We start from the raw sequence: 19025 nt of genomic DNA on the forward strand, positions 1-19025 counted from the left end.
GCGATCACGATAACAATGCTGTTACTGTAGTAACATTACATTGTTGAGGTCTCACTGTTCTCCCCTTAATTTTATTGGCGGAAGATTAAATTGCAATAATGTTATTGAGCCACCATTAGCGTTTCCAGGGTAACAATAACATTAAGGTAGCGCTATCGCGTTACAGTGGTCCTGCCGCTCCACCGCAAATATTTTAATGTAGTAAAACAAAAGAGATTACTGCAGTAACATTAAACTGCAGCGACCTCATTAACCCACCGCCGGCTTTCGCCGCGCTGAACGGCACTTTGGGACCCGCGCGCGGCGGTGGGGAGGTGTCCGTCTCCTTTGGGAGACGTCCTTTGGGAAGGATAGGACCCCCGTGAGATGTGCAGACAACCAAAGTCTTCCTCCAGCCCTGCCTGGAGAGCTAAGAGGTGCATGGGTTCAGCATGCCGCTGGCCTCCCAGTTCCTCCCGTGCCACAGAAGTGGAATCTTTGCCGAATCGCTCCCGGTGGGGCAGGCGACCTCTCCATGAACGCCTTTGGAGAGGATGGGAGAGCGGAGCTGGCGGTACCCTGTGTGCTCAGAAAAAGGCTCGAAGAGGAGCAGGCTCTTGTTTTCCAGAAGTGGAGCACTCAGAGGGTGACCTGTGCGGCTCTGCATGTCTCCAAGGGAGTAGCAAAGAGGCACACCGAGCTCGCCTTGCCGCCGCTGAGGCACGCACAGCTGCGGCTGGGAGGGATGGAAATAGCGGAGCCACAGGGGTGTGGGCAGGTGGAAACGGCCCCAGTGGGCATCGCTGCACCTCCCCGCACGGCTGCATCCCGCGGCAGGGATGTAACAGCAGCAAGGCACGGGGGCAGCCGGCGGGGACCGCAAAGGGTTCGTGTCGGTTCCGCTTAGGGGAGCCTGCAACACTCTGGATAACAGCCTCAGCGGATCTCCAGGGGAGGAAAACAGAGAAACCGTCCACAGCCTTGATGTATGCAAAAAAGAAAAGCACGAAGGAAATGAAAACGGTCTGTGTCCTATGAATCACTGCTGCTTCCTTCCCCTCGCTCCAGTCTCCTGCCAATTATCGTTGTTTGGGAACAGGAGACGTCCTCCCCTGGGCACTCGCTTGCTTACGGCCCTACCCCTCTCTCCTTCCCAGCACAGCCCTTCTGCAGGTCTGGCACCTGGCCCGCTAGCATCGCTGCAGGGCAAGCAAGCACAGAGGCTTCCTTCTCTTCATCACCGCTCTCTTACCAACTCGCTCCCTTTGTAACGAGGGCACCGGTTAATATACTTGAGCCCCGGTCACCTCCCCGTCCCTTCCACTCCTTTATTCCCCGTGCCAGCGGGGTTTGTCCGTGCTCCCCAAGAAGGAGGATGTGCTGCGGCACGAGCGGGACGTGTCCCTGCAGACGTGGTCCCTCCAGCAGCAGAGCGGGCACTTAATGGGGGCAGCCCAGAACCGCAGCGAGGGCAGGGACGAGAGCTTCGTTCAAGCTCCGGAGTCTGTTTTCCCCCCTCCTGCCCCCCGATATAATTGCTAATTAATAATAACGTTTAGCTCTCAGATAGCGCATTCCATCTTCAAAGACCTCTGTCGACATTAGCGAATTAATCCTCATCAACCCCCCTGTGAAGTAGGTGGCAATTATTATCTCTGCCTCGCAGATGTTAAATTGATTTGCAAAGAGGTCAAGTGACTTGGGGAAGGCTGGGGACAGCCCGCCCAGCCCAACGCTGGGTGCACGACCGCTTGGGTGGGGAGCATGTCTGCGGGTTAAACCCCACAAAATCCCATCTTTCACCCCAAGGGAGGTGGCCAGACCCAGCGCCCAGCCCTCATCCTCCTCCCGTGCTCCTCATCCCCCGGGAGCCGCCCCAATCGATGTTCGTTGTGAACCCATTAAACCAACACAACATGCACACCGGGGGCTTCCCCTGCAATTTGCTCTCCTCCCTGGACCGAACATGGTGCAAAGCCTGCAGGGGAGGCCTTGGGGGATGGATGAATTACCAACAAAAATACACGGGAAGGAAGGAATCAGACAAAGACACCAGGAGCTCAGGTGAAGTGAGGGATGAGGGTGATTTCATGCTGCCAGATCCCCACAAACTTTTTTGTGATGAATTCTAAGGCATTACCAAAACTTGCTTTTGCTTCTGGAAAGGACAGCTTGTCTGGCAAGGAAAGGTGTGTTCACACCAGGGAAACCCACGCCAGAAGCAGCTCCTGCCCACGGACAACATCTGCATGTCTTTACCGTCACCAAGTTACCAAATGGGGGCACATCCTTCACCCCTGTGGGACACCTTGAGCCCTCGGGACGTGCCTTTTACCAAACCCGCACACAGCACCTACCACACCACGCTCCTGCTTCCTGGCAGCTCAGGTGGGGCTGCACCACCTCGGGCAGTTTCCAGCCTCCCAGCACCAGCGCTGCCCACGCAGGGTCCCATTCTGCCCGCTGCTCAACCACAAGCCTCCCTTGCAAGGACCAAGCAAGCACAAGCTGCTGGCAGCCGCTGGCGTGCAGCCAGACACTACTGGGGTGAGCGGGGACGGCAGCACGGAAAGCTGAGCGAGCGAAGCCACCTGGAAGAGGGAGCATCACCCAGGAACAGTTGCTATTCCAGGCTCACAGCGATCAGAAACACTGAGAAAACACTTGGTAAGAACACAGGGAGTTGTAAAGCTCCTCTGCCCCTTCCCACCTGCAGCATCAGTGGCTTTAGGGGCACCGAGGAGAGGCTCGACACCGCAGGAGGGGCACCCGGCTCTGACAGCGGTGCTAAGGCTCCTGGGCAGAGGATGCTCAGGAAGGGTCTGAGATGCTCAGGCATAAGCCACGCATTCACTTCCACCCCGTTTTCCCTACAAGCCACCTTGAGGCCTTTGGACAAGAGCAACAACAACCGCAGGGTCTGATCCTTCCCCCTAGCCTACACCGCCACGTGAAACCTGCCCCTAGGCTCCATCCCCATCCACCTCGGCGCGAGGCGCAGGCGGCGCGGCCTCAAAAAAAAACTTATTCCCATTCTCCTGCGAGCGAACAGAGGCTTACGGCATCAAAGGAAAATTAATCGGGCAGAGTTCAGGGCTTGAAACAAAGCCGGCTCGGGGAGGTGCCGCGAGCCTCCCCCCCGGCTGCTTTATCTCTCCGTGCACACCTTGGCAGCGGTGCCGCGGCGCGGGGCAAGGTGCCACCCGCACGCCGCCTGCGCCCCGATGCCGGCTCCCACGCCAGGGCGGCCCCCGTGCCACCTGCGCCCGCTGCCCCCCGACTCCGGCAAGCAGGTAATTAACTCCCAAACAAAGGCAGGGATTTGCAGATTAAGCCAGGCCCGGGAAAGAGTGGGAAAACTCATTTACACCAAACAAAAGGGGAGGGGTGATTAGTTGCTCCAGTGACAACAGAAAAAGCCAGATAGGGCCAGGGAAACTGATAAAGCAACGGGAAAGTGCTAATATCCCCCAGTTGCCTCCCCTTTTCATTTTTTTTCCCCTTTTTCTTTCTAAGCACTAAAATTCCACCATTTTCTATCATGCAAATTCGTGTGTCTAAGTGAGATTAAACTCCGGCAGGCACCGTGCCTCCTTCCCCAAGTCCATTTCCAGCGCCGAGATAAGGCCAACTTTCCTTAATGCATCTTACAAGGCGGTGGGAGTGTTGTGCAGGCACGCGTTGGAGACGGCTTATTATCAATACAAATAAGAGCTTTCCAGACACCGTCGTCCTCCTCCTCCTCCCTCCCCTCTCGCTTTTAAACCCTGAGCCCCGGAGAAAGGCTGCGCTCAAGAGGCTTAAAGAGCTGAAGTGTCCTGGAGGGGGGTGGGAGAAGAGGATCAGGAGCACCCAGAGCGACTTCTGCGTTCGGTGAACCCGAGGGAGGAAGGAGGAGAGGAGGGGAAGGGGAAGCACGGCTCCTCGAAGGTCAGCAGGGCCACTCTCAAGTCCTCGTCTTTGGGATTTCGGCCTCCCTCCAAGCGCAGAGCTTGCCCGTTGTGAGTGGGGCTTTTCTGGGTGTTGTTTCTTTTGGGTAAAAACTTTTTCCACCCAGAAACGCATCCGTCTCCCCAGGGTACTGAAAACACGGGCAGTGCCACTTCCCTGTGCTCCATCTGGTCCTGAGGCAGCCCCTCTGAAGAACAAATGGGTGACGAACAAACAAGAGGGGTGTGCAGGGGTCACCTTCCAGGCACTGCGGATGACAAGGACGCTGCCTGAACGGCTCCTTTCAGGTCCCACAGTAAACAGGCAGGAGGTGCTTGGGAGCTTTTCTCTCTCGGAGGTCCAGGTGCGAACCTCCTTGCGCCTTTTGCAGCTACGTTACTGCCTCGCATCAACTTCGCATCCCCAACACCGAGCCTGGCCCCATTTGAAGCAGTCCCCGAAACAGCAGGTCTGAACTTTGATGCATTCAACACCACGGGGCTGTTGTCTCGTTCCTGAGCTCATTTGTCCCACATTAGTGCAGCAGCGGGGAGGAGAGATGCGCCAACCTGCTATTCCTGGATCGGCAGCGCTCACCTTTTGCCTTTCAGGGGAAGGATTTCAAGACTGACAAGCGTTTCTGAAAGCCTGACCGACAAGGAAAGGTGGGAGAAAGAGGGCTTGCATCCTTTCAGAAAGAAGGTGGCTAAGGGGCAACACGATAACAACCTTCCCAAAAGCAAAAGGTTGTTACAAAGAGGACATTGATCAATTGTTCCCCATGTCCGCTGGGGATAGGATGAGAAAAACTCCACTTCATTTGCAACAAAGAAGGTTTAAGTTAGATATTAGCCATACGTTTCCTAATTATAAAGGTAGCAAAGCAGTAGAATAGAGCGTCTAGGGAGATGGAAGAACCTGCTTTGTTAAAGATTTTCAAGAATAGCTTTCACAAATGTTTGCCAGTGATGTCTCTGCCTCGTTGCAGGGGGACAGGCTAAATTAGCTGTTGAGGTGCCTTCTACCCACCTATTTTGGGATCGCAGCCATCAATGGAGCCAACCTAGAAATAAATGTGCAGCATAGACATCCTTCGGTTCCTAGAGGTCTTCAGCTGATTCTCCCCTGCTCCCGTTGGGGACCATTCCCAACCCTCATATCCTAAAAAAAGCTCCTTCTCACCTCTCTGTCCCTCGCTTGTTTTTTATTCTTTCCCCCCACAGCACTGCTTCCTCCAGCAGCCCTTGGCAGACACTGGGTACGTGCCATCTCCTCCTCCTCTCCCTCCATACAGACATCCCCTAAAGCTGGGGGCAGGATGGATGCACAGCATGGGCTGAGGAGCTCTCAGCTGGGCTGATAAGCACCCATTACGCCTGCCTGGGGGAGCCACAGGCTGCTGATGTCCTGGGTGGATGGGGAAGAGCTTTTTGCCCCCCCGGCTGGTCCTTTTGGGGCTTGCAGCCTGCCCTGGGGCACGATTTAATTGCATCCTTCGAGGCTGGTGTGCTCATGCCTCCAGAGCTGTGCCCCCAGGGCCCTTCTGTGTGTAGCCAGAGGAAATCAGGAGCTGTTTGGAGCGCTGTTTTGTTTCTTTCTGCTCTGGACTGTGTGTTGTGGCAAGCCGCACTCCTCCCTCTTTCTGGCTGTCACCTGGACTCACCCAGCCAAACTTTAACTGGGGTCATTCCGGCAAGCCTCCCTTTATTGGGCACGATGTTTACTTTCACACCCTGTCCCAGCGCGTTGCTGCAGATCACGCTATTGCCACCTTCCACCCAAGAAAAGGCTGCGCGAGCCAAGCAATAACTCTTGAAATTAGGGGCTGTGCTCCTGAGAGCCAGTATTTCCATCGGCAGCAGCAAGGATATTCAGCAGGTTATAGGGCTGAGCCCGTCACTGAATCCTCCAGTACTTAACTGTACCACAGCAGGGAATTAAGATATGACCTTTTACTCCTGTATCCAAACATCTCTGCCTAATGCTACAGCAAGACACAGGACGGATGAGCCTGGATGTCTGGTGATATGGGAAATTTAGGTCAGGAAACTGGAATCAGAAGGGAGGCAATATAAATTGCCCTGCATCACCCCAGCGCCTGATAGCAACTTCAGAACTTGCGGGTGATCGACTTTGGCTTAAGGGACGCAGGCAGGTAATAACAGATTGCAAGATAAACAGCAAGGACCCGGGATGGCAACGCATCCGCCTGCTCTTCGTGGTTAATGGAGATGGAGAAAGTCCGGCTCTGTTTAGTTTGCTTGATTGCTCAAAGAGGAAAGAGAAAACGGAAGGGGAAGGAGGAGGGGAGAAAGGCTTGGTTTGGGTTTTTCCCCCCCTTCTATTCATTAGGCTGTCAATAACGCTCAGGCCTGGCATATCGACGGCGGATTAGCTCAGCCCGGCTCTGTGTACAAGACCAATGCCTTTTTAACCCAGCTTGTTTCCAAATCAATACACCCATCAGCATTCGAAAATTAGCCCGAGATGAGATTCCAATAGTCAAGCTGGTGTGTCATGCTAAGAGGGCTTCTGGCCAAATCACAGAAGAAGGGGGAGGAAAAAAGGGTTGGTAGCAAGGGATTAGAAATTCTCCATTAATCCTCCTTTGGGCTCCTCTGTACGGGCAGGATGGGTCCCATACATCCCACCACGTGGGGCCCAGCGTACATCCCCACCAAATCCCATGGCACAGACACCAGGAGGTGTCTCATATGAACAACCATCTGCTCGGCCATCGTGCGTGGCCATGCTCGGATGTCCCCTCCTGAGAGCCCACCTGTGCTCGGCCACGCGTGGCTGGTGGCGGCCACCGCACGCGCTCCAGCACCCCGTGCCGTCCCTCCTCCTCCTCGCGGGAGAGCACAGTTTGAGCACACAAACACATATTGTTGCTAGGCATACACACACCCCCGCAAAGTACACAAATCTGCCAGCTCTCTGTTTTCCCCCAACACAAATTTTACTTCAAGCATTGCCTCCAGCATAGGAAAAAAAATAAAAAAATAAAAATACAACAAAAAAAAACAGCAACGTGGGTTTAGCAGTGATTATTTTGGGAGGCAGAGCTGCCTGTATCAGAGCCCCATGACTACTCCAGGAAAGTTGGCTAAATGTGACTGCAAACACTTGGGCATTGCCCAGCTTCAGTTGGACTCTCCAAGCATGAAGATCCCCTCCATATTTGCACCGAGTTGTCTTACACGCACTAGGGTCAATGTAGGAGCAATGGCAGAAGACATCAGGGTCAAAGGGATGAGCAGAAGTCGAGGCACCGTGCCCGACCCCTCTTTGGTCAATGTAGGAGCAATGGCAGGAGACACCAGGCTCGAAGGGAGGACCAGAAGTCAAAGCACCGCGCCCAACCCCTCTTCGACATCCCTTCCTCTTACCTTGCACGATGAGGTGGACGCGCGATGTCTTGGGGTGATTGTCTGTCTGCACGGAGCAGGTGTAGGGGCCCTCATCGTACACGTCCACGTCGTGGATCTGGATGCTGTACTGGGTTTTGGTGTTGGCCAGGAGCACCACCCGAGGGTCCAAGCACCACTTGTCATTGCCGGCATAGAGGATGCTGCTGCGGTTCAGCCAGGCCACGCGGGTGACGCGGTTGTCCACGGAGCACCTGGGCAGAGGCAGAGGTGACCCGTTAGCGTGCTGCCATCCCCGCCTTCCCCAGCTCCCGCTCCTCCCCTCAGCACTATTTTTAGCTTTGCTGCCAGCAGCAGTTTCGGAGACCGAGTGTGGCGGCTCTCCAAAGAGGACAATGTCAGCACTTTGCCTGCTGTGCTCAGGGCACCGATATCCATCTAAACCCGTGGCTCAAGAGATTTGCCCAAGAGTTTCGCGGTTATTGCAGATCAGAGCCATCCGCCACCACTCACCGAAGGACCTTTTGCCCCTCCGTTCCCATTTGCTGCTTTGCTAACTCAGAGACAACCACAGCCAAGCCAAAAACGTCCATTCAGAGTCCCAACCACACTTTTTGGGGGGACACCGGTCGCTCCCTCCTGCCCAAAAGCCATTGCTTGGTCTCTCCACAGACCATCAGATCCCTGCAGCCAGGCGAAGAAATGCAGAGCAGAGCAGGGAGAGCAGCTTGTTCTGCTTCACAAAGGAGCAGGGAAAATTTATCTCAGGAGCAAGCCAGCTTTGACACACCTCTAAAGAGAAACCTTGAGCTTCCTGCCATTTGTCCCCCCTGTCACTTCTTCCTTCCCTTCCCATCATACGCACCGCTGCTTCTCCTCCACTTAGCGCATCTCTCCCCAGCTAAACATCTCACCCATCCGGTGATGTTTCAGAGGCAGAAATCTCCTAATTCCAGCCTCGTTAATAACAGGCACCACCCAGAAGACAGCGCGGTGCAAACCCAGAAGGAGCTTTGCTCCTGAATGGGAATTTTGTTCTGTCCTGCGCAGCGGGGACCAGCCTGGCTCCCCGAGAAGGACAACACCAGTCCTGTAACCCTCTATCCCCATACCCCAAGTCAAGGTTTGCATCCTCCACTCTAATGAACAACCTCAGCTTGCTCTCCAACCCCTTCTCGGGCAGCAGGACCATGCAGATCCCGGCCCGAACCCCACTTCTCTCCAAGCAAGTTGGAGACCGCAGAGCTGTTATAACTTAGCCGAGCTTTGCTGGATGCCAGCGACGGTGGATAATGTTCCTACATAAAACCACTCAGCCTAAGCTCCGTTGTTTATATTCTCCCCACTCTACTTCATTACTTGTGCAGTGGCTGGGATGCAAATTAACTTTGGAGGCACTGAAAGAGAGCAGCCTCGGCTCAGGGTAGCCTCGCCAAGGGCAAGGGGAGGCAGCGCCCCGTCTAAAGGGACTGACCCTGCTTGGTGGCGAATTTGGGTGAAGGGAACTTTGGGCAGGGAACAAACTGCAAGATGTGAACTCCCCTGGGTGCCAGCTATGTTGGCAGTGAGTCTTCTATAGCCTGAATTTTGTCTTGGTGGTGCACAGTCCAGCCTCAAGGGACTCCTTTTCCTTCTCACGGTGCCGCCACCACCTCTCTGCCTACGCTTCTGCCTTCCTCCTCCTCCTCGAGGGCTAGCTTATCTCACGTGGACTTGGAAAGATTGTTTATACGAACAGCCGCACAACCCCCGGCTCGTTTTTACATCCCAATTCTCCCCAGGAGGTGGGCGATGCCATTATTCCCAGTCTATAGCCGTGGGAGGGAGATGCAGAGGAACGAGCGATCCTAAGTGCTCGCTCGGCTCTGCCAGCAAAGAACGCACCTCGGGGGGACAAGCTGCCTCCTCTCCCCTTGCCTCTTTTTGGAGGTATCTCTTTGGCCCCTCTGATCGCAGAAGGAGCCTGGAAAACCACCTCGAGACCCAGCATCTGGCTGCTGGGGATGGTGGGTGCCCATCGAGGTGACTGCCCCAAGGCGAGGGGGGCAGCCTGGTCCAGGAGTCCCCTGAGGATTTGCTAGGCAAGGACCCAAGCCGTTGGCCCATCCTCCCTCTCTGGTGTGAAAACATCTGATAAATTAAACAATTTCATTGCCGTTCCATAATGATATTACGATAATAATAAATTAAATGCGAGCAGATTTTTATTATCTTCATAAAAAAAGCAATAGATTCAGCCTGGGCTGAACACCAAGAACTCAGTTCTTGCTCGCTCTCAGCTGCTTTACAACTTGAGTGAAACCTTGGAGTTAAGTTGCTCGAGTTGAATAAAACTTTGAGATTTCACCCCAAAGGACGGTTTTATTATATTGTGCTCTGGACCTCAACAGCACTGGCAGCTCAGACCTATGGGGTTTGAATAAAATGCAGGAGGATATTTGGTCCTTGGCTCTGGCTTGCCCATCACAATGCAATGAAACAGGTTCCTGCAAGCACCGTGAGCAGTGTTTCAGCCCCAAAAGGGGGTGCCCACCCTCTCTGCTAAAGCCATCTTGCAAAGAAATGCTGGGAGATGAGAATCCAGACGTGGCTTGAATTTCTCGCGCTGGGCCCTCCTGTGGAAATTATCGCTGAGGACCTGTAAGCAGGCTGAACTAAAAATATATATATTTTCTCTCTCCTCCTCCACACTACTTTTTTGTGAAATGCATCAGCTTGGAGATCCCTGGATAATAATGGAGCCAGACAGTGTGTAATCCAAGCATTCCCTCTATCATATGGGCATTTAAGTGCTTTTGAAAAGCAACGGGGCTCAGGTAACGCATGAGGCAACAGTGAAATAAGTGCTTTCGCCCTTCACAGCACCTGGTCGCAATCTCTTCTTATCACCTAGACACGCTTCTCTGTCCCTGGGATCGGCAAGCTTAAACTTGTTATTTTATTTTCTTTCCTCCCTCTTAAAGCTCCTGAGCCAATATATGCAATAAACAGCAGAAACGGCTCCGGGAAGAGGCACTGTGACCTTCGGTGTGCTATTTTCGGGACGGCAGCCTGCTGCCACACGGAGGGTTTCGTTCCCCTCCCCGGTGCAGGTAACGGCAGGACAAGCCCCCAGCAGGAGCTGGCGAGCCCGTTCCTCCTCGCACGGCCATCAGCCAGGGTCCCTGTGGCTCGTTCCCTCCTCGCAGCGCCCCGATGCTCTTCCAGCCCCTCCATCTGCTCCATTTCCCTCCCCAGCAGCCTCCTTGCTGGAAAGCCTTTGGCAGGGGCGGGCGGCCGAGCAGAAAGCCTTTGGTGGGGCTGGAAGCCAGGCTCCAGGCACAGGTGGGCAGCGGAGGCACCACCGAGCCTGGAGGCTTCTCCTCTTCCTCCCCACTCCGGGCAGGAGCAGAGCCCAGAGATGCTCCCCTGCCGCTCCAGAGCATCCCTGCCTTCCTCCCACCCCGTGATGTGCCAGGGAACGAGGGGGGAGAGGTCCCCGGGGTGCTAGAAAACAGCACTTGCCTCCAAAAAAGAAGATGTAAAAATAATTAAGCGCAGATGAGGTAATTTTCTCTCTTAAGATCCTTAATCCCGGCTACGTTCCTGCTCAGAAAGCAAGGCCTTCTCCTCCGAGAAGATGAAGAGCTGCTGTCTCTCAGCGCCAAGTGATGATCCTTCTCCCTCTCTGCTTCTCCTCCGGGAGATGGAGACGCTGCTAACACGCCACTGTCACACCGCCCTGGGGGCAGGCAGCGAGGCTTTGCAGACACCTGGCTCCTCGCTGCCCCTGGCCCTCTGCTCCCCCTGCCACTCGGGCACCCCAAAGTGACCACGAGCGGCAGATTTGGGGCTTTTTTAAGATAACTGTGTGCACCAACAGAAGGACAGAGCTGCGAGCATCCTCCCTGCCTGTCCACTTGTGCTCCAAAGAGGACGCGGGACCCGTCTGGTACTGCCCTTCCCCGACCCGTTAGCATCTCCCAAAGCTTCTTGGCTTTGCTAGCTGCCTTCTGCAAGCAAGCTGGTCCATTAGGACTCCAAACCAGCCAGCCCTCACGTACAAAAAATAAATAAGCACCGGGGCACCCAAGCTGTGAGCCCTGCCCGTGTCTCAGTTTGCCCCCGGCACCTCCCCGCAGTTTCGGCACAGACCCAGGTTGCACAAGCCAGCAGTGACGTGCCCTCTTCGGCTTCTCTCTTTGCTTTCTTGAGTTTGCACACAGAAAATGTCAGGAGAAGAGGTGGCCCGGCAGCGGGGGGAAGGAGGTTTTTAATTACTGACGTGCAGTAATTGGTGCACAACACTTTCTGTTGCCTCTTGTGCAGATCGCTGGTGTTTCAGAGGGCTGGGCTGGAGAGCACAGATTGTCTCAGCCCAGCAGGACACACAAGAAATGAATAATGTTAATTAGAACTGAAAAGAGCTCAGCAAAATTAGCAACCTGACTGCTGCTTTCTTTGCAATTACCAGCGTACAAGCTCCATCCCGGGATGCAGGGGCAGGGCTGGGCTTTCAGTGCCCACCCTGGAGAAATCCCCTTCCCACACCCAGGCCACTTGATGGAGTCTCACACGTGTTGCACCACAGCATCAAGCCATCATCAAGCATCCCTAGAGGCCTTTTTATTTATTTTTTTTCCACCCAGGCTAATTCAACAGTTTCTAGGCACCTCTGGATTTTGAAGCAATCCCTTCCAAACTCTCAGCATTTGGTCTCTCCCAATCAGATTGGTCAGCCCAATCTGGAAATCAGCCTGGGGTTTACTTTAAACCTGGCTGCAAAAGCATCCCATGGAGACCCGGCAAGGAGATGAGCTGCTTTGGCCATGCAGGGGGGAACAACTACCCCCAGCCCTGCGCAGCATTTCGTGTCCCAGACAGCATCTCCCGTTTGTGCATCCTCCATTGAGCTATAAATGATCAACTAAACTAGACCGCCGCCGCAGGCAGGAGCTTCACGTCTTGGATTTATTTCTGTGATTATCACATTTTATTGTTATTTATTAGGATTAATTAAAGGCCGGGTCGTGAACAACTCAATCCCATTCAAACACAGTCCCACTGCTCCTGTAGACTTCCCTATGACGTTTTTGCTGCGCTGGCAACCAAGGTTTGGCATCGATTCCTGAGCAAATGAAAAGCCAGGGTCCAGGTGGGCACCCTGGGGACCCCAAACTCCTCGTTCACCTGAGGCACGGATGTGGTGAGAGCACGGGGAAGAAAGCACGCATGCCTCATGCTCAGTCCCTCTTGCCTATCTGCCATGGGAGGGCTGGCATTGATTTCTCTGGTGCTGCAGGGATGCGGGCTTGGTGGGAAGAAAACAGAGCTAAACGGACTAATAATGGAGTGGCATCCAACACACGCTAGAGGTAATTAGACATTTAGAGAAGTCAGCTAATGGGGCAAGACCGTTTCTGGTACTGCACCCCAGCAGAGGTTTTGAGGCATGCCTGCCCTGACCAGCCCTGCACTCAGCCCAGCCCGTAGCTCTCCTCCTGGCTCTTCCCTGGGTAAAAAGCCAAAGTTGGAAGGAAACAGCACCTGGTGAAACAGCACTGCCACCTCATGCCAAGGGGCCTGGGGACATTCTCCTTGGGACAGGTGCTGCCACGACCCCGGAGGCTAGGACGCACCGTGTTTATCATGCTGCACTGGAGGAGGTCTGGAAGCTTTTGCCTGATAAATATTAAACCAGCATCCTCAGCACCACCAACCAACCCGGTTCCCCTCTCCTTATTCTTTGTTGAAGTGGGTGAAGTCACGCACTAGCAACTTTTAGCAGTCCGGCACTTCTCCGGGAGGCTTTGGAGCATCTGCTCGCTTTCGGCATGCACACAGACCGCGCACCCGCTGCGCGCTTGCCGCGGCACCGTATGCTCAGGCACGCACCCACACGGTGCTGCCCCGCACGCCAAGCACCAGCCGAACGGAGCAGGCGGGCGCACACGCACTGCAGTTCTTGTAGGTGCTGCGTGTGGCACGCTGCACACGTTGGGAGCATGCGTGTTCATCGACACGCGTGGGAAACAGCGCGCACCCCTCCGGCCGTTATTCTGCTGACTGGTTACAGCTGGACCACTTTTGGCCGCTCATGGTTTCAGAACATGACGCACACAGCTGTGTGCTTGTGAAAAGGGACACGCAAGGCACTTCTTGGCCAAGCCCAGCTGCGTGGCGCGAAGCCCTTTCCTTGAAACACCTTCAGACCTAAGACATGCCACCCACTGACCCCTCCACGTGCTGCAAGAGGCGCAGTAACGCAGACGCCCAGCTCAGCCCCCCGAGCTTGGACGACCGAGCAGGACATGTGCAAACCCACGCTGCTCGCAGGACCCATGCGGGGACATTCACAGCGGAGGCTGGACCACGGCACAGACCGGCCCGTGGGCTTGCTCCTGCCCGCTGAAAGCCCCAGCTGCCCCCCAGGCTGCTCGAGGCTCCCCGCTGCTGGGGCTGCATGCCTGCGGTGGGCACGCAGCAGGAGGATGCTCGGAGCATCCGTCCTCACCTGCACCCCAGGAGCACCGCAGGCATCCTCACCCAGGACTGTACGATCAGCTGGAGGGTGTCTCGTGCGCTCACCACGGTGTGAACCTCCAAAAAGGCACATCCACAGCACGGGAGCACAGGGCAGCCCCTTCCCTGCAGGGGGGAGCCCACCCCACGGGGACACGACCCAGTGATTAACCCAGAAGCAGGCTCCGGCAGGAAAGGGGGGTCCCTGCTGGGGCTGGTGCCTACCTCCAGCCCCCCCCCCCCCCCCCATGGCAGCTGGAGCATCTCCAAAGCCTGCGGGGTGAGCAGGTGCCCTCAGATCAGCTTCCACCCTGGTGCCTCTTCAAAATCACGCTGAGCTGGTCAAAAGCAGTGCTCAGAAGTGGAAAATAAAACCCTTTGTGCTTTCCCCTTCTCTTCCTCGCCCAGGCAGGAGTTTCAGCTCGGTGAGGGCAGAGGGAGCCGGGGCTCGGGGGCGGGAGGTCCTGCCTTCCCCACCGGCTCGCACTGCAACCTGCAGCAGAGCCTTGCGGCTCCCTGCCCTTCATTTCTGCCCTCTACAAGGCTTTTAACGTATTTGGCACCTCCTTTCCAGGGAGGGTGAGTTAATGCATGTTTGTAAAGTACCTGATCTCCTCAATTGAAAGTTTATACATGCAAATGATTTGCACTAATTACATTAATAATAATATACCGGGCTTCAAGATCTGCCTTGGTTCATTGCCCGGGATTCACGGAGCTGCAAACAACTCCCAGTATGCTGCCTTAGACGAGTTTGTTGGCAAATGCCAAAGAAGCAGGAGGAAACCAGAGCGGGGAGGCAGCGAGGAAGGCAGAACTGCAAAAAGAGCCGGAGCCCCCACTTTGCAGCGCGCTGACGGAGCACAAAGCAGGGTACGGAGGAGCCCCGAGTCCCGTGGCACCCCCAGGTCCTGGGGGACCTCACGGCCAGCACGGCACGGCCTGGTGCAGAGCAGGCAGGTCGCGATGCAGCAGGCAGGGGCGGCTTGTCTGGAAAAGTCTTTCTGTCTCTGCAATGCAGCAGTGCACCAGCACCTTTCCAAGTCCCCTGCTCCCGTGCTCGGCTCATCCAGCCTTTCTATTTATCCTCCTATTGTCTCTGCTAACAACAGGGCTCTGCGCATCTATAGCATCTTCCATCTCGGAGCGGCTGACGAAGCAGCAGTGAGGGCAGCCTGGCCGAGGCGGGCGCCGCACGCAAGGGACACAGGACACGTGTCCCCAGCCCCGGCTCCTGTCCCCGCGGCTGCCCACACGCGGGGCTCGCTCCGGACCCCGCTCCTGGCCCATCTGCTTGGGCGCCCTCCAAAAGTGCTGATGCCGCCAGGGGGGTGACGGCAGCACCAAACCGCGTGTAGGCAGCTGTGCGGGGACACGGCCATAATACTAATGAAGTGCTAACCCCGCCAGGGAGCTCCAGGCCTTATGGGAGCCGTGGGCATTTTGTTCCTGCAGATTTTCTTTTTCTTTTTTTTTTTTCCATTCCTCTTGTTGGGGGCTCCTGGATGCCAGTGGGCAAACGCCCCCGGGTGAAAGCCGCCCTTTCCCCAGAGGTCTTTCAGGGATACCTATAAAAATGTACTCCCGGCTATGGGGACAGCACCACCCCAGGTCCAGCTGCCTGCATGCCACGTCTGCAAGCTGCCGCCTTGAGAACCTTCAGAAGGAGCCAAGGGAAATGACACAAGAAGAAAACACCCTCATGATCTCATCGCCTCCTCGCAAGCATCACAGAGCTGTAAGATCAGGTCTCCTTGCGTAAGGAGGTGCGGAGAAGCCTCCTCTCTCTCTGCCTCCAAAAGCCTGGTGAGACCTCCCCCTGCTGTGAACCCTTCGCTGGAGAAACGCTCAACCCAAGCCCTGGCTGGAGCCGTTCAGTGCCCGCCTTTCACCTCCAACAACCCTCTCAGGAGAGCACTGGGATGGACAACAGGGCCAACGCAACCAAGATATCTTCATCCAGCTCCATCCCTTGGTGCTTGCGCCTTCCGCATCACCCCGCAGGCTCCGGAGCAAGGATATGTGGGATGCCCACAGCACACAGAGCCAAAGCTGTGGACGAGGGGGCTCAGCACAGCAGAAAGGAGCCCTCAGACCCCAAGAAGAGCTGGGAAGAGCACCCCAACACCCCATCCCTCCCCGCTGACAGCTCTGCGGCGCTTCGGACCCGCCGGCAGCTCGCTTTTCCCTCCTGCAGCCCGGCGGGGAAGTTCCTCCACGCTGCACTCCCAGCAGTTAGCGCTGCTCCCCAGCGCTGAACTCGCTCAATTATGAGCTGTGCCCCCTGAATAAATCCTGCTTCTGCTTTGCGCAATTGACACTAATGGCCCAGGAATAAAGTGAAGCCATCTACCCCAACGGTCTGCAAAGGAGCGCATTTAACTAAGCACACAGGCAAGGGACTGCTGAGCTTAACTGCACTGAAAATGTATTCGAAAGGAAGCGATGCACTTAACTTATTACAAGTGGAAAATTATCGCTAAAGTGGCTTTTCCATATAAGTTGAGGCACAAAACAGGAACGGCGAGGGGTAAGCGCTCTCTGCGGAGCAGCAAGCAGGAGCCGGCCGCAAAAGGATGCTGAGGGTCAGGGGGCTGCGGGCTGGGAGGAGCAGGGGGCGAGAGGGAGCGAGGAGGGCTGCAAACAGAGGGGTGATGGGGACAACACGGGGAAACCCAGCCAGAGAGGAGCACGAGAGCTGGGGTCGGGTTTTCGAGGCATTGGCAGAGCCCAGGGCTCTGTAACATGGAGCTGTGATGGGGAGAGGAGGGGACCCTGCACGTTCCCCTCATCTTGGCTGTGTCTGACCAGGTGGGTCCACCCGTACCAAATATATGCTGCTACACACTCTTTAGACATCTGTAGTTTTAGAATAACTGCTGTCCCAAGCAGGTCGCTATGCCACGGGTTACTACAGCAGTCCTCCCTCACGCTCCCACCCCTCATTTCATCACCAGACCCAAGCTCACGTTGCTCTTCTGGCAGAAGGCAGAGATGGCCAGGAGGAAGACATGAGCAAACCCATAATGTTAAGCGAGAGAGATTGTCCAGACAACAGAAGACACCACGGGAGGATTAGGGCACCCAAAACCTTAGCCACACGACCAACGAGCCCCACCTGCTATCCTCGTGCTGCCACGTGATGGGGATGTGTCCCCAAGAGGAGGTGCCAGGGGGATGTGGGCACCGGGAGGGATGTGGAGAGCCGAAGGATGGGAATTCGGGGATGGGAGAGACGCCCAGGAAGGGAACACATGGCAGTGAAAAGCCATGGGGCCTTCCCAGCCATGCTGCTCTGCCCATTCGTAAATTAGCACCAGCGAGGGCTAAAACAAGAGAGGGAGGGAGGGAACGGACCCTCCCCAGTACAGAGCCCCCCTTCCTCCCCTCTCCCCTTGAGGACATCATCCTTAAAATATATTTCATTTCACAGCTGCATTATGGTACCACAAAATCCTGCGAATCCAATTTAAGAACAGATTACCTCCTCACTTACTTCATTTGAAGCAATTACATGTTAATTTTCATTGAGACCAGCCTAATGCATACCAATCTGATGCTGCAATCTCATTTGAATACTTGAGGGAACGCTAGTTGGGCTCTGGGCTCTGGAGGCTCATTTTTAAAGGGCCACTTCACATTTCCTCTCCCTTTTCCCCCCGGTTATTTACGTTTTTGTCGCACTCGTGGCACTCCCTCCCTCCCTTTCCAGCATTCCCAATGGCTGCTGCCACTCGTGAGACCCGCTAGAGAGGCCAACGAAGTTTTGCAGCAAATCTGGGAGCTGCTGCCTGGGCAGCATGGGGACCAGAAGTGGGACCAGGGCTACGGCTCATCCAGAGGACTGGAGATGTTGTTTTCCCCTATAAAATATGTACAGGGGTTTGTTCACCAAATCAACAGTGCTCCAGGTGATCGTTTTTCCACAAGGGTGAGCTTGGCACCACGTCCTTCCCAGAGGCTGGACAAGTTTGAGTTGCACAGCAGGGATGCGAGGGAGATGCTGCACCCATCACCAGCCCTCCCCTGCCCCCCCAGGGAAGCACCATCCCAAGGCCGAGACTGGAGACAGCCCTCTTATTTCTGCATAAAATAAAAAACCTTCCAGCGTCAAAGCGGCTGACAAACACGCACTGCTCCTGCACGTGTCTCTGCAAGGCAGCTCCTCCTCCTCCCAGGCCGAGTGCCGGGTAAGGATGGCCTCAGCCGCTTCTCGCTGATGGTTATCATCCATTCCCTCATGCTCACTTAAAGCTTCCCATCTAGCCAGGCCCACGGTATCGATTGGTGTCTCGGACACCAAGCTTTGAGTAATTAATAATGCCACGAGAGTGTGGATTCAGCTCCTGGTTGAGACGTGAAGGCACGCCGTGTCTGTCTCGCTGTACACATTTCGGTGATAAGCATTCATGTTGGAGGCTGCACCTTAATTAGATTTTTAAGATTGCAAAAGGGCCCTGAGACACTGGTGCAGACACCACATAAACGTATACTGCATTGTACTGTAATTAATCCAAGGTGATGCAGAGGCAGATGGAGCGGGAGCAAGGCGCTGAGCACGGCGAGGCAACCAGCCCAGGACCTCCGCGCGTCCCCGAGCTCCAGCCCGTGCCACGACCCGAGCTGCTCCATCAGCTCCGGCACGGAAACCAAGGCAGCTCCACCCCACGGCGCCCAGCAAAAGAAAAGGTTTAGGCCCTGAAAGAAAGATTTAGGACAGCAGATATTTGGATGAACGTCTTGGAAGTAAGAGCGAGCCCACCAGGAAGCCTGCACAGCACCCTGCACACCTTCCCCTTTGCACAACCAGCTCAAGACGAGGACAAAATGCAAACAAGACAAGCAGGGATTGATTGCAGCTCTGCCTCCCCAAACCAAAACATCCATCGCCTCCAGAAAGCATCAGGCAGCTGCTGGAAGCACTGCTGGAAGCACTTGGACATCACAGCCACGGGATGGAGCAGAGTCCCCGGGCATTTGTGTCACCCCTGAGCACGCACGGATGCAGTTTGGGGAGGCTGCTGAGTGGTCTCATCGGAGAAAAACCCACAAAAGGGCTTTGCCTGACCAGTTGTGCCTTCCTCCGAAAACGGAGGCAGAAAACTGGGGCTAGGGTAGCGTGGGGATGCTCTCCGTGCCTCAGGGCTGCTCTGCCTGCAGCAGCCACGGGCACAGGCAAACCCTGAGCTGGGCTCGGTTGGGACCCGAGCGCCTCACTGCAGCCCCGCTCGCCTCGTGCTGGGC

At 55.4% G+C, this 19025-nt stretch overlaps 1 protein-coding gene across 15 annotated transcripts in view; it reads right to left on the bottom strand.

Annotated features, from left to right (window-relative positions):
• LOC308182841 (protein CEPU-1) overlaps positions 1-19025 on the bottom strand; it is a 343323-nt gene that overhangs the window by 43744 nt on the left and 280554 nt on the right. For all 15 annotated transcript variants that reach the window (XM_080568115.1, XM_080568122.1, XM_080568124.1 and 12 more), the window contains one exon: positions 7302-7534. In XM_080568115.1, coding sequence (XP_080424241.1) covers positions 7302-7534 — 233 coding nt within the window. The remainder of the gene's footprint in view (positions 1-7301; positions 7535-19025) is intronic.

The sequence above is a fragment of the Anser brachyrhynchus genome (genome assembly GCF_964034855.1).
Source record: "Anser brachyrhynchus genome assembly, chromosome: 25".
Lineage (NCBI taxonomy): Eukaryota > Metazoa > Chordata > Aves > Anseriformes > Anatidae > Anser > Anser brachyrhynchus.